The sequence below is a fragment of the Silurus meridionalis genome, chromosome 5, assembly GCF_014805685.1.
Source record: "Silurus meridionalis isolate SWU-2019-XX chromosome 5, ASM1480568v1, whole genome shotgun sequence".
Taxonomy (NCBI): Eukaryota; Metazoa; Chordata; class Actinopteri; order Siluriformes; family Siluridae; genus Silurus; species Silurus meridionalis.
Window position 1 is genome coordinate 20,463,502 of NC_060888.1, and position 15,017 is coordinate 20,478,518.

The 15,017-nt window shown below is 36.0% G+C and overlaps 1 protein-coding gene across 2 annotated transcripts; it reads left to right on the forward strand.

Moving 5' to 3' along the window:
- Positions 1–1,006: 1,006 nt before the first annotated feature.
- On the forward strand, positions 1,007–15,017 carry pde6a (phosphodiesterase 6A, cGMP-specific, rod, alpha). Of its 2 annotated transcripts, none has more exons than XM_046849024.1 (22): positions 1,007–1,593; positions 3,104–3,256; positions 3,492–3,581; positions 3,665–3,805; positions 4,757–4,831; positions 4,947–5,011; positions 5,985–6,051; positions 6,214–6,261; positions 6,363–6,512; positions 6,708–6,851; positions 7,077–7,142; positions 7,237–7,383; positions 7,899–8,006; positions 9,080–9,189; positions 9,341–9,428; positions 9,578–9,678; positions 9,818–9,925; positions 10,085–10,148; positions 11,754–11,828; positions 12,206–12,289; positions 13,381–13,549; positions 14,769–15,017. In XM_046849024.1, the coding sequence occupies exons 1-22, from the start codon at positions 1,117–1,119 to the stop codon at positions 14,813–14,815; spliced, it is 2,577 nt and encodes an 858-aa protein (XP_046704980.1). In that variant the 5' UTR covers positions 1,007–1,116; the 3' UTR covers positions 14,816–15,017. The 2 variants fall into 2 exon arrangements, with proteins under 2 accessions (XP_046704980.1, XP_046704981.1); XM_046849025.1 differs by lacking the exon at positions 1,007–1,593 and adding an exon at positions 2,713–2,886.

Sequence of the window (15,017 nt, forward strand, 5' to 3'; positions counted from 1 at the left end):
ACCTTTACTACTCTCTACTAATTACAATGTTAATAGTACTAATACTACATCTGATAATAATAATAATAATAATAATAATAATAATAATAATAATAATAATAATAATAATAATAGCAACAATAATAACAGCAACATTATTATTGATAATAATAATAATAATAATAATAATAATAATAATAATAATAACAACAACAATAAGATGGAGACTGCAACTATTACTACTCTCTCTACTAATAATAATGTTAATAGTACTAATATTACAACTGATAATATTAGTAATATATTATTAGTAGTAGTAGTCGAGTAATAGTAGTACTATTAATAGTAGTACTAGCCCTATAATGACAGACAGTAAGGCAGAGAGTTTCTAGGTATTCTGATGTCTCAATAGAAGGTATGTGGTATGTGGTCTTATGAATTAATAAAAAGGTTGGAAGGTCTCACACAAACTCCACTATACAAAATGCTGAAGTAAGTGCAGGGTTTTAAAAAAGATTTGAACACTTTCAAGCACATCTACATAAGTGGATCGATTTAATTTCCTGTTTGAAAGCACACAATAGGACATCTTCATAAGGTATAGCATTATTATTTTTTGACTGGAACTAGGAGGCCTAAGAATTAGAGGTTCATGAATACACTGAACACTTTTTGGAATGAATTAGAATGCCCAGTGCACACAGACCACCTCGGCTGACATCAATACCTGATCTCGCTAATACTTTTGTGGCTGAATGAGCAAATCCTGACAGCTACAGTCCGAAAACTATTAAAAAGTATCCCCAGAAGAGTAGAGATTATTTTAACAGAAAGCAGAAAGCTCAATCAAGGATAAGATTTTTTATACATACAATTTATACAATACATTTATTGATGGCCAGATGTCCACAAACTTTAGGCTATATAGTGTAAACTCTGACCATGTAAATAAGCCAAATTATGATTGGATACAAGATTAGGGGCATGTACGCCTCTTTAAAGCAATCCATATAATCCCAATTAGATCTGCCCACATGTAAGTGTAGAAAACTACATACAGTGTGTGCAGTGTGTGAGTTCTATTGGAACTTCTCAAAAGACATACACAGGTTTTTTTTCCTAAGCTAAGTCAGCTATATGGCTTTAATAGACCAAGATGTTGCTGAAAAGTTTCTGGACAGTAATCCTGCCTTTGCCAAGCAATACTACGATTCCCACTTTAGGGCCCAGGTTGTGTCGAAACTGCTTTCCACATCCAAGAAGACAGAAGTGGACATCAGCCAGTACCATGACCTGAGCTCGGTGGAGGAGAGCGAGTTTGTGTTTGACATGGTGCGGGACCTGCAGGACCACCTCCAGATGGAGAAGGCTCTGTTCAACCTCATGCGCCATCTGAGCTTCATCATGCACGCTGACCGTATGAGCCTGTTCATGTACCGGCAGAGGAATGGCACGGCCGAGCTGGCTACTCGCCTCTTCAATGTCCACAGAAATTCCACAATGGAGGAGTGCCTGGTTCCTCCAGACAGTGAGATTGTGTATCCACTAGACATGGGTATTGTGGGGCATGTTGCCACTGTAAAGAAGACAGTTAATGTACCTGATGTGACACAGGTAGGTGATTGTCTTCAGCTGATGTTTGAAGATGGTTGAACATCTAGCCACCATAATGTACTGCCATGAGACATTTACAATGATTTGGATGACTGAAAGCTTTATAGGCATATAGAATGTTAAAAATGTTCTGTGTGAGATCTGAATTAATGTAATAGATTGTAATATTTCATAATGCATCAAAAACGTGACTCACTTGCTTCAAAAAAACAATATATTTGACCAGTAGAGAGCAGTGTAAGTTTAATTTTCTGTGCCATGACACGCTTTTAAGAACTTACCAACAGTCTAAAAACATTAAGCTGCATATATAGTTGTCATCAAACTACTCCCTAGTGCAATGACTAATCATATTTTACTGACTGAAAAAAGAATATGGTCAATTGCACTTTATGTATGGAATTGAAATCCATCGTAACACATTTAATAATCATTTTGTGCTTGTAGCTCAACATAATTTAGCTTTCTTGCATTTTATATAAGAGCAATTTTTACATTGCAACACTCAAAAGACCCAATACATTTATTTCATCCTGAATCATACATATGCAAAGAAAAGCTTATCAAATGTGCTTGACACTGGTCCAAAATCATTCTCATTTAAATCAGTTTAGAAAAGGAACAGACTGTCCCTCTCCCTTAGCATGAAAACCTGCTAGTCATCCTGGAAAATGCCCTTCTCTGTACATGACCTCTCCAGAGCACATAATCATTAGTAATAAATTGACTGCCCCTATCTTCGTCAATGAAAATGTGACTGAAATACAAAGTCTATAAAATGTAGCAGAGACACTCCCTCCCTGCTTACGCCCCGCTTCTGTTGAACTGATCATAAAAAAAATATTACTATATGTACAACAGCTTGGTGTGTTTAATATTATTCTAAAAAGATCTGATTGCTTCGATTGCTCTTTGGGTAAATTATTTCCTCCACAAACGACATGAGTGCAGAGTGGAATTAGTGCATTAGGTCTGTTTCTTTCCACTGGCTATGATGGGCCAAAGGGGAATAAAGCTCTTTAATCTTGCTTAAATTAGAGCGACCCTGGATTAGATTTAAAGGTCAGCGCATAAAGCCGTGTTCTCTAAGTCAGCGGAACAGCAGCAGCTTACCTGCACATTTTATTTTTCAGCTAAATCAGAAATAAACTCTAAACTATGTAGCAAGAAAGACAGGAATCGTTGCTAAATGGCCACATGAGCTGTGGGTGAAGAATGACAGCTGACTGAATAATCGATTCCAGATTTATTTAGTTTTTCATGATTTGATCCACACGTTAAGACAGACATTTGGTAGTTGCTTTATTGTCAAATTAATGATATAAATGCAGCCTAAAAGTATTTGTATAACATTTTTAGACTCAAATGCATACTGATCAGGTGAACAGATTTAAACTGATGCTCTGTCAGAGATATAATTGTGCAACGTTTTAATATCATACCTGAACAGTCATTGTAATCTTTGTAGGCTGGGAAAGATTCTTCTTACAGTATGTGGTTCTTTGTTCAGTGCCCGCACTTTAGTGACTTTGTGGACAAACTGACAGAGTATGAGACGAAGAACATTCTGGCGACTCCCATCATGAACGGGAAGGACATGGTTGCAGTCATAATGGCGGTTAACAAGATTGGTGGCTCCTGTTTTACCACACAGGATGAAGAGGTGTCTGTCTTTTCCATTTCTCTCTCTCTCTATTGATCTCTCTCTCTCTCAGATGCTGTACATCGTATTATTTGCTCTCAATCCCTTTTGGACATTTTCAGAAAAGCTTACACTTTATTTCTCCACTCATTATTTAATTCTCATTCTAAATTTGTTGAAGTAACTCCTGCCTGTTTTTTTTTGTTTGTTTGTTTGTTTGTTTGTTTGTTTGTTTGTTTGTTTTGTTTTGTTTCAGGCTCTGAACAAATATTTGAACTTTGCCAACCTTGTCCTTCGAGTTTTTCACCTGAGCTATTTGCACAACTGTGAAACCAGAAGAGGGCAGGTGAGATGATTAGTAAGATCTCATTCATTCATTCTACAACACAGTGGCCTAATTACTGGTTTCCATTTACGACTACTTTACAGGTTTTGCTCTGGTCTGCCAGCAAAGTGTTTGAAGAGCTGACGGATATCGAAAGGCAGTTCCACAAAGCCCTGTACACAGTGCGAGCCTTCCTCAACTGTGACCGCTACTCTGTGGGCCTGTTGGACATGACCAAAACAAAAGTGATTGCACTAATGACGTTATGAATTAGAACTGTTTAGAGGATGGTCGTAAGTGGATTTAATGAAAATTGTGTGTCTTTATAAAAATACAGAAATAGTTCCCTTGTCAGAGGGTAATTCATGTATTACAGCAGCATCGCCACATATTACAGCAGTATGTAAATATGTATATTCATGTAGACATATAAACAGGTACACATCTATTATATGTTTATATTACTACAAAAATGGCATATACATGTACAATTCTTTGTATCTATTAACTATAACAGCAATATGAGATAATTAACCTAACATCTATCATTTACCTATCATTTAACAATTAATCTTATCATGATGCCCTTTGGATAATGAGTAAATAATTAAAAGTATTTTGAGTCATACTGTATATAGCCAATAATAATGATACTACGAAGTCCAAGCTTCAAGGGTCTTAACAACTCTTTAAAACTCTTCCTCTCTTTTTTATTACCATATGTCACAATATTTACTACAGGCTTAAATAATACATTTTTTAATATCATCAAACTGAGAAAGAGGTTTGACTGTGTTGTCTAAAAGCAACTTATAGGTCATGCTAAGTTTTAAATCTGGTCGATTTTTTAAAGTTTATATTAACCTATAATGCATTGTGTAACAAAAGCCAACTGATAATGTAATCGTATTTCTTTAATAGTGTACTAATGCTAATACTATACTATACTAATAATACTAATACTAATAGAATAGACAAAACTATTACCATTAGTAATGTATATTCATATATACCTCAGTTAGCTGCTAATGTGTACACTTCATTACTTAATTAGTGCATGTATTAATAAATTATGACAATACTTAAGTATTATTTTTGGACTTTATGAACTTTAACAAACTGATAACGAACTGATCCAAACTGTAGATCTGTGAATGGTGATGCCTGAATGCATCTCGTATTATGCTTGCTTGTAGGAATTCTTTGACCTTTGGCCTGTTCTTATGGGTGAGGTGCCTCCATATACAGGACCAAAGACTCCTGATGGCAGAGTGAGTACCAAAATGCATGAAATTAAACAGGCTTCAGTTCCTAAATCTTATATTCTATTTCACATGCAAGCCTGTATGTGTTCAGGAGAAACTCATGATATTACTTTCCCCTCAGGAAATCATCTTCTACAAAGTGATTGATTATATATTACATGGAAAGGAGGACATTAAAGTAATACCGTAAGTCAGTCTACGCTTATCATTTCTGATCTCAGAAATGTAATTACTCCGATTTATTTATAACCTGAGACCCGAAGCCTATTAAGACCATCACAAAGAGGCTGCTTTTATTAAAATCTAGATAAATGAATACCTTAACAGCAGAACCAATTTTTCAAAAGAAGCTCTGGAATGACCAAGTGTTCATTTCGAATGGATCCATGGAATAACTGACATGTGGGAGATTATCATATCATATATGAAACTTCTCCCTCCCTTTTTGTTAACTCACTATTACTTCCAGTCTACTAATTGCACTTCAAGTGACAATATTCGACATTCAGCACCTCCCTATCTCCTCCCATACAACTTTATCTTTCTTCTAACAAAAAACACCCATCTATCACAAAAAGCTACAAATTGCTCTGCGCAAGTTAAAGGCACAGTCTGCATTCAAAATGAAGGGATTCTCCACATTTTTTTTCTTTGATAAACAATAGCTGAGCTTTGACACCATAATTTTATGTAAATAAATAGTGCTAGATATGATCATATATAATTGGGTTTCACATCGTGTTGGGAAATGCTGTCTTTGTAGAAAGACAACAGAAATCAGAAAGTATTTGATGGCAATGAACAATAAAGAAATAAGGCACACTGAAAGTGTAAGATTTGAAGGGAAATTAAGCCCTTGGGATGGAAACAGAGATACTAAACTCCAAATTGTTACATAAATTCAATGGAGCGGTTGTTGATGAAAAAATAAATAGGGCTCTACTCCAACACGTAACTCAGAATATTACCCCCTGATTATAAGGCAGTGCAGATTGATGGAGTTTCCTAGACATTTATATTATTACATTATTTCATGAGAAATATTCAGGCTTTGTGATTCCATACTGTAGCAACAGTATAAACAAGTAAAACAAACGTATGGGTTTTTACATAGTGTATAGTGTCATATTTGTGCAGCTGAATTTGCTTCAATATTTAGAAACCCTCCTGCTGATCACTGGGCCCTGGTTAGTGGACTGCCTACCTATGTGGCTGAAAATGGCCTGGTAAGAGTCCTCTGTCAACCAAAACAATCACATCTGTCACAAGCAGAAAGTGTTTATCTGAATGCAATGATGCAACACTATTGACACAGCAATTAATTGATTGAAACTTTTTTTTAGTACAACTGAATCTCATGATGTTGATGATTTCCATCTTTCCTCCAGATCTGTAACATCATGAATGCTGCCCAGGATGACTTCTTTAACTTTCAAGTAAATTAAGTGAATGCATTATTTCCACTGGATTTCAATTGATAAAAAGGGAACTGCATTAATGAAAATGTGCTTTAAAACTGTGCTGTTCTTATTTTAAGAAAGAGCCTTTGGATGAATCAGGCTGGACTGTAAAAAATGTCCTGTCTCTACCCATCGTGAACAAGAAAGAGGAAATAGTTGGCGTGGCAACATTCTATAACAGGAAAGATGGAAAGCCATTCGATGAAATGGATGAAACTCTAATGGAGGTATTTGGGGATTCAGAATGAGTCACTTTTGTATATTGAAACACTGTATTACTGATTTATGAACGCTTAACCCAGAAACTGAGAAGAATTCCAAATATTTTTTTTCACTAATTAATCTTTCTTACAGTTAATATAATCTAGTTAAAGTCCAGGGATCATACATTTTATTCCAGCTTTTCTTCTGTTTTATGTCAGTCCCTGACTCAGTTCCTGGGTTGGTCAGTGCTCAACACAGACACTTATGATAAGATGAACAAGCTAGAGAATCGCAAGGACATTTTTCAGGACATGGTGCTTTACCACGTCAAGTGCAGAAAGGATGAGATCCAGAACATCTTGGTGAGTTTCTTCACCATAACATTGTCAGCAGTGTGTTTTGATAGACATGATACATTAGCCAGACACTGTTAACTGAATTGTTGTACAGTAAAAATAGCATAATGTGGAATTTTAGTTAATAATTATATTTTTTATATTATAATAAGTATTATATTTATTTTATTATTTATTATTATATTATTTACATTATTATATTAATAATTATTTTATCATCTTATTTGTTAGAATACACGTGAGTTGTATGGGAAAGAACCAAATGAATGTGACGAAGATGAACTGGAAGATATTCTGGTAAACAAAAAAAAGAAAAGTGGCACAAATAAAAGAAAATATAAAGTATGATTCTCTAGCTGTATGTTTAAGTTTCATGATATCTGTTTTGTAGGCTGAAACTCTACTAAACTCAAAGGAAACAGAGATCTATGAGTTTCATTTCTGTGACTTTGAGCATTCTGAGCTGGACCTGGTTAAGTGTGGTATTTCAATGTACTATGAGCTTGGAGTAGTCGACAAGTTTCATATACCTCGTGAGGTGAGTTAGAGCTAACTATATGATCTCAAATTATCGCAGTTTGATGGTTTATGCCATCATAATTGGCTGTGCTCTCTGGGTGCTAAAGATTGGCTTTGTTTCTTTCATAGACAAGGAAGCATATATTGGCACATCCAGACTGGTAGCTGTCATGTGTTAGAGAAGCTATAGCTAGTGGGTAGAAAATATCAAGTGAAAAAACAAATACAGATAATTTAGACGTTTTTTCCCCCCCATATTTTCTACCCATTTGGTCTCCAAAGATGCCCACAACTGCCTGGTTTTGTGTTGATTGACAAGGCCAAGGCAACACAATTCCTCTGTATGTCACATTCCCAAATTTGATCATTTTGGAAATATGGTTGTGGCCTCATTGGCTTTCAAACTCATCTTTAAACACTTATCTGTTACACTAATTGGAACCCTTGTACTACTTCTGTGCTATCAAATGTTTATATTTTTATTGCTCACACTGCATGTTTTAAAAAAATTAGTAATGTATGGATATTTTACAGGTGCTGGTGAGATTTGTGTACTCAGTCAGTAAAGGCTATAGAAAGATCACCTACCACAACTGGAGACATGGATTTAATGTGGGCCAGACGATGTTCACACTTCTCATGGTAAAATGCAGCTGTATTTTAAACAAGCACTAGATGCATTAAAAAAATAACAGACAAACGATTGAATAGACTTCATATCTTTATATCTTTCATATCTTTCTAAAAAACAATCAAATCACCCGCTTGTGCATTTGACATATTACCCATATGTCAAATGCACAAGCGGGTGATTTGATTGAAATGCATAGGGCCCTCGTCTAGTTGGTATTCCTTAGAAAAAGAGATCTAGGAACAAGAAAAAGAGTCATCCACACATGAAAATACTACTTGCTGTATCATCAGTAAACAAAAACATTGAGTCATATGACAGGCAGGATGGAATTTTGGTTTTGGTGTGAGTCCAGCCCTTAATGAGCACCACTCCCAGGTGTCAGTGAATTTAATGAGCTCTCTGGAGTCCAGGATAGACAACGAGTCTCCTCAAGCAGCTCCGCAGAGAGGTCTTTTAACCCTTTAATATAGGACCGGCACATTTCATTACAAAAGCTAATTTTAATCAGAAGGATTATTTTCAGTAAGAATTTTTACTCTCCTGATTAATGAAACATGAAAGAACATTTATAGTTGGACATATTTGACCAGGGAGTAACAAAAGTAAAAGGAATGTAGCGTGGGATGTAATAGCTCGGTGAATAAGATGTTGGACTTCTGACTCGAAGGACATGGGTTCATATCCTAGCACCACCAAGCTGCCACTGCTGGGCCCTCAAGCAGAGCCCTTGAGCAAGGCCCTTAACCCACAATTGCTCAGCTGTACTGCTGAGGTACCTGTAAGTCGTTTTTGGATAAGGGTGTCTGCAAAATGGCATAAATGTACAAACATTTTTACTTTTAGTTATAATTGTACATTTATATTTGTAATTTTTTTAAATACATAATTAAAAGTATGAAACCAAAGGAGGCTGCGAAGCATGCAACATGCCTTTTTTCTACTCTCATCCATTTTTCTATTATTCTTCCTTTGCTTTTATTCCTTGTACTATTGCTTTTGCTTAAAATCAAATTAAGCAACTATACATTAACTGAAAAAAGAACAAAACATGATTCTCTAATGCTCTAAATATTTCTCTCAGACGGGTGACCTGAAGCGCTACTACACAGATTTGGAAGCCATGGCCATGGTCACAGCTGGCTTATGCCACGATATCGATCACCGTGGGACAAACAACCTCTACCAAATGAAGTATGAGCTGCATACTTATTTACTTATTAATTACTTCCTTAAAACTGCAGAGATGTAAAGTTACTTCTGATTCGTTATAAAATCTCTATTAGCTTTTCCTTCTTATTTGTGTGACGTTAATTTATCTCCTTTCTGGGATTATTTTCTACAGATCTGCGAACCCACTGGCAAAGCTGCACGGTTCTTCCATTCTTGAGAGGCACCATCTGGAGTTTGGTAAAACCCTGCTGAGAGATGAAGTGAGCCAAAGACTCGATGTGCTTCCCAAATTGATCAAACCTTCTCATAATATTTTAAACGAAATTACTCGTTTGTGCATACAAAAGCAAATTGTAAAGGAGCCTGACCTTGAGGATCTGACTGACTGATCTCAATGGCTATTTTTCAGGACTTGAATATCTACCAGAATCTTAATCGACGGCAGCATGACACTGTCATCCATTTGATGGATGTAGCAATTATTGCCACAGACTTGGCTTTGTATTTCAAGTAAGGATATTAAATATTATGCGTTGAATACGTTTTTGTGAATGCTGGCACACAGATGTGTGTATCACTGTAGAAAGTGTTTGAACATTCCTGAGTGTCCCTGTGAATGACGTGCAGTTAATTGTTATATTGCTTGCAGGAAAAGGGCCATGTTTCAAAAAATTGTGGACCAATCCAAAACTTATGAGAACTGGAACGACTGGACAAAGTACATGATGCTGGAGACGACCAGGAAAGAAATTGTGATGTAAGTTACAAATCTCCAACAGCGTTGTTCCAATAGAACCCTGCAGCAGTAATGGAAAAAAAAATACATCATTGCTTTCTCCATTTTTGACTGCGATATGGATCCGTGTGAGTTCATTCACAGAGTCACAGTGTGATGTTGATTATGTTTCTATGGCAGGGCCATGATGATGACTGCCTGTGATTTGTCTGCTATTGCCAAGCCCTGGGAGATCCAGAGCAAGGTATGGAATTACTTTGGCATAATGCAGTTTCACTCAGCAGGCCAGATTCAACAGCTCCTTCATGAAAAGGCTGCACAAATATATCTGTGCTGTCAGGCAATATTCTGTAATGAGATTCTGGGTGCTTTTCATATGGTAATGTGATAAGTTGTTTATATAAAGTTATGATATGCATTTAGGAATCCGGAGACTTCCTGATGATTATGTGCGACAGGCTAAAGTATGTAACTAATCGGGGAAAAAAACAAATGCGGAAATAAATAATGACCGAGCAAAACGTTTTGGTCCTGTTCATTCGCGTGATGGGTAGCAGAGTAGCGGCGCTTATGATCAAGTTACTTCTGTCCTGTTAAGTTGATTAAATGCATCCAGTTAGAGTTGCTTATTGGAACTGAGATCTCTTTGGATTTAGACATAGGAGTGGGTGTGTTTGTGAGGCAAAAAAGACATTAATTATCCTGGGTAGTGTGTCAGCAGATTAAATGACTTCAAATCCACTTTACTTAATCGTTTTTAAAACTAAGAGGTACAAACCAATGATCAAAATTGTACGTTGTTGTGGACATGATTGGAAGGTGGATTAGTCAGAGTATGTTTATTATCAGGCCAGATTGGACAGAATTCCTCTGGGAGCTGGCAGGATCTACCAAAAGAGCCAGCAGATTTGGTCAGAATGTACTCGTCAGCAAGCAGGATTTATTCACTGTCTCTGAGAGACTGTAGCATTGCACTAAATTGTCCAAGAGGAAAGGATTTAAGAACATTTTTAGAAGTGATGGTTGGATTGGTCAGAATTCCTTCTGGAGCACACAGTTTTGTATGGAAGTTGGAATAATTGGTCAGAATCCTTGTAAAAAGAAAAACTAAACAAAAAAAACCAACAAAAAGCTAAAAGTAATGTATAATTAGTCTTAGATGAAAACAATGCTTTCTTGCTGTTAGACATTTAAAAGGATTCTTCAGAAGCTTGAACCTCATCATTCACAGCATTGTAGACACCCTCATCCAGAGTGACTTATAATTATCTTATTCATTCATCTAAACATTTGAGGGTTATGGTCCTTGCTCAAGGGCCCAGCAATAGCAGCTTAGTGGTATTTGAACTCACAGCCTTCTGATCAGAAGGCCAACATTTTAACCACCGAGCCAACCATTACACAAACAGAACTAATTGCTCGCTGCCTAATCAGAACTGATATCCCATCTTAAATAATTACAGATGACTGCTAATGCATTGCTACTACAGTAATAAATCAGAAAATGTTATCTCCATTACTTTTCTGGAGCTGATATTCCAACTGTGATATATGTACATTTGTTTCCATAATGCATAAATATTAATGAATGAAACGCACAAAGAAAACTTATAGTGCTTAGTAATCACTTTACTTAGCATTAACCTCAACTATGTGTCAAGCAACATTATGCCTAATGCAGCATAGCTCTTACAGATACAAATGTCTATAACAAAATTTGTAACAGTTATGCTTATATTAATGCTATTTAAAGACTGAATCCTGGTATATGTATATTACATTACATAATATTAAATATTATGTTTCCCATTTTTATTGACTCGTGGCTTGTACATGTGTGATCCTGCAGGTGGCACTGTCTGTGGCTGCGGAGTTTTGGGAGCAGGGTGACCTGGAGAGGACTGTGCTTGAGCAACAACCTATTGTGAGACATTCACCAGAATGTTGAGACACAGAGAGGAGGAGGAGGAGGAGGAGGAGGAGGAGGAGAAGGAGGCCATGGTGGCAAAGACAGAGAGTAGAAAAGGAAAAAGAGAGATTGCCCATAGGACACATCGTGATGTACTGCCTATTATGTGGTGCAGTGAGTCATAAAGAGCGGTCATGGTGGCCCATTCAGCTGCACTATTCCCAAACCTGTCTATTTTACCCCACACTGCCTCTCAGAGCATTTTACATCCTGTTCTTTCAATTGGCTACTAACTTACTTTAAATGCATTCATTTTCAAAGCAAGTTCATAAAAAATACTAATATTTATGTCTCACTATATGTCAATGCTAATTCTGTTTACTGCACTCTAGCCCATGATGGACAGAAACAAAGCAGATGACCTACCCAAACTGCAGTGCGGTTTCATTGATTTCGTCTGTTCCTTTGTGTATAAGGTGAGGACTTCCATTCTAATATTCCACTTATACTGTAAAACTAAAAAAAAAAACGTAACTCTATCAGGTGTTCTAGACACAGCTAAATTTGCACCTGTATTGAAAATACCACAAGTGACAATTTACATTTCATTGAATGGTAATGTAGTTAAACGGTTCTAACAATTATAGAAAGTAGAGTGTAAAAAATGCAATGGGACAATGTGAAATGCATTATTTATTAAGTTTCACTTGTGAGGTGAATATAAATGACCAAAAGTGGCAGCCGATTTAGCTGATGAGCAACACAGTTCAGTTTGCCTCATCACATCCAAGTACAAATGTGCTAAAATGTAACTCAGCTTTTCACAAACTTTATTCCTAGATCGTGTTTTTTTCATTATTAATGAATACCTGGTATGTAAATGCTAGATTTAAAAATCAAGTCATTGCAGAGTTCTGCATTACCACTTTGAATACGTGGCTGTTTTATGCTGTTAAAGTAAAACGTATACTTCAACTCCTGCGTCTGTAGAACATGTGGAATTAAGGATAATCATTTCAGCATGTTATGATTATGTGTCTGTATTAAAACTACAACAGACAACCTCTAACAATAAGATAATGTCTTCTCGAGTCTGTCTTTATATATTTTGTCTGGTTTTTAAAGCAGAATCACAATCAAAAATGAAATTGCACTTATAAATAGTTCTTAGAAAAGTGATTGCATCTTCAACACAAACCACCAAGTTATTTCTGAAGCAATCAGCCATTCATATGTCTGACTGCATGTGCAAATAGGTTTTCTGTTGCTTGATGATTTTGACACACTGTGATGGACGAGTGCAATGGAGCAATTCAGGGTTTGTTTTAATATATATTATATTCTCTCTGAAATAGTAGATTGTTTAGAGCTTGACTCTTCATTGACTGCTCCAATAACTGCCCTTAGTCTCATATCTTGATAGTAGACAGGTTTTCTGTGCTTTTTTTGAGCACAGGAAAAGCTCCAGTATTGCAGTCTATACTAATTACATGTCACAAATATGTCTGTTAGAAACTAATCTGGCTAAATGTGGTAATATTACACACACTTCCATATTTCCCTGCAGGAGTTCTCTCGCTTCCATGTACAGATCACGCCCATGTTGGACAGGCTACTAAACAACAGGAAGGAGTGGAACGCTCTTAAAGAAATACATGAGGCCAAGCTGGCAAAGATTGAGGAAGAAAAGAAGGCTAAGGAAGAGGCCACAGCTGCAGCAGCAGCTGCCAAACAGGGTGAGGAATATTAAACTGGCTAGAAGTTGTAATGCTGTGCCAAGGAAATAATTTTCACACAATATTATTCATTCATTTATAGTAACTGCATAGTAATTATTTACAGGAACACTGATCGTGTGGCAGGATACAACCTGAAAAGAATGACTTCTTCTATGGCACAATTCTAAATTTTTTTTCAACTTCGAACTCCAGTTTTGATTTCAGTTCAAAAATGACAATGAAGAAAAACTTCCTAAATTGGCAAAAAAAATGAGAAGAACCATTGTCTTGACTCCAGATACCAGAATTATAAAACCATTACTCATTACAACTTTATACTTTACAGTCAAAGAGTACCATGTTTTACAAAACCTCATTGTGGCTAGTAGTAGGTCATTTACTACTTTAACCAGGGTTGTTTCAATACCGTAATGAGGACTGATTTCAGAATGATAGAATAACAGAAAGGAAACTGATCCAAGCTCAGTTTTTTTTGCCTCTGTAGCTATAATCCAGCATTTGCACTGCACTCTCTGGAGCTACTGCTATAAAGTGTACTATTGATGTCTTTTCATAGCTGAACCAGGTTTATGAGCCTGTTTTATTCCCAGTGTTTATTCTAACAAACAGACAGAAAAGTTAAAAGGCAGATTTGACACTAAGAATGGACTTAGAAATAGCAGTGTTGGACAGTACCAAAGTAAATGTAATTCATTATTGTACTTAAGTACCTTTTTCGCGTATCTTTACTTTACTGAGGTAATTCTATTTAGTAATAAATGATGCAAGAATCTCTTGACTCTAACTTGCAACAACACCCTTTTTCCTTATTAGCGTGATTTTTTTATTTATTTTTTTAAGTAGGTCAAAAGAAGGTTTTGGGCTCATGATCATTTTAATAGATATCATTCAGTGTTTGACTAATTAATATCATACTATTAATAGGTCGTTTTGCTAAGAGTAACATTAGAGTCTTTTCACAGAATTTGAGTAGATTATGCAAGAGTCATGTGACACAAATCAAATTAGGAACATTATAGCCATAATAATGCTTAGTACTTTGGATACTTAAGTACGTTTAAAGGCAAATACTTTTGTACTTTAACTTAAGTAAAAGTTTAGAGGGAGCAGTTTTACTGTTACTGGAGTAATATCTTATGGTTATCTTATGGGTTGTGTACTTTGTCCACCACTGACAAATAGTGACCTTAACCGTGACCTTTTCTTTCTGTTCCAGCAAGCACAGCCCAGGCCTCCCAGTCCAAGACCTGTGTCCTTAGCTGAAAAGGAAATCTATCTATCTATCTATCTATCTATCTATCTATCTATCTATCTATCTATCTATCTATCTATCTATCTATCTATCTATCTATCTATCTATCTATCTATCTATCTATCTAATTTAGGAATCACAACAACTGCTTTATGTCATTTACGTAGACTGGGGTGAGTAAATATACTAAATAAATCCACTATGTGATCTGTA

What these genes read in the sequence shown, in the direction of transcription:
- pde6a (XM_046849024.1), top strand. Translation starts at nt 1,117, where the DNA reads ATGGCTTTAATAGACCAAGATGTTGCTGAAAAGTTTCTGGACAGTAAT. An exon ending in TGGATGAAACTCTAATGGAG is followed by an intron (nt 6,513 to 6,707) that starts GTATTTGGGGAT and finishes GTTTTATGTCAG; the next exon opens with TCCCTGACTCAGTTCCTGGG. An exon ending in CCTGGGAGATCCAGAGCAAG is followed by an intron (nt 10,149 to 11,753) that starts GTATGGAATTAC and finishes GTGATCCTGCAG; the next exon opens with GTGGCACTGTCTGTGGCTGC.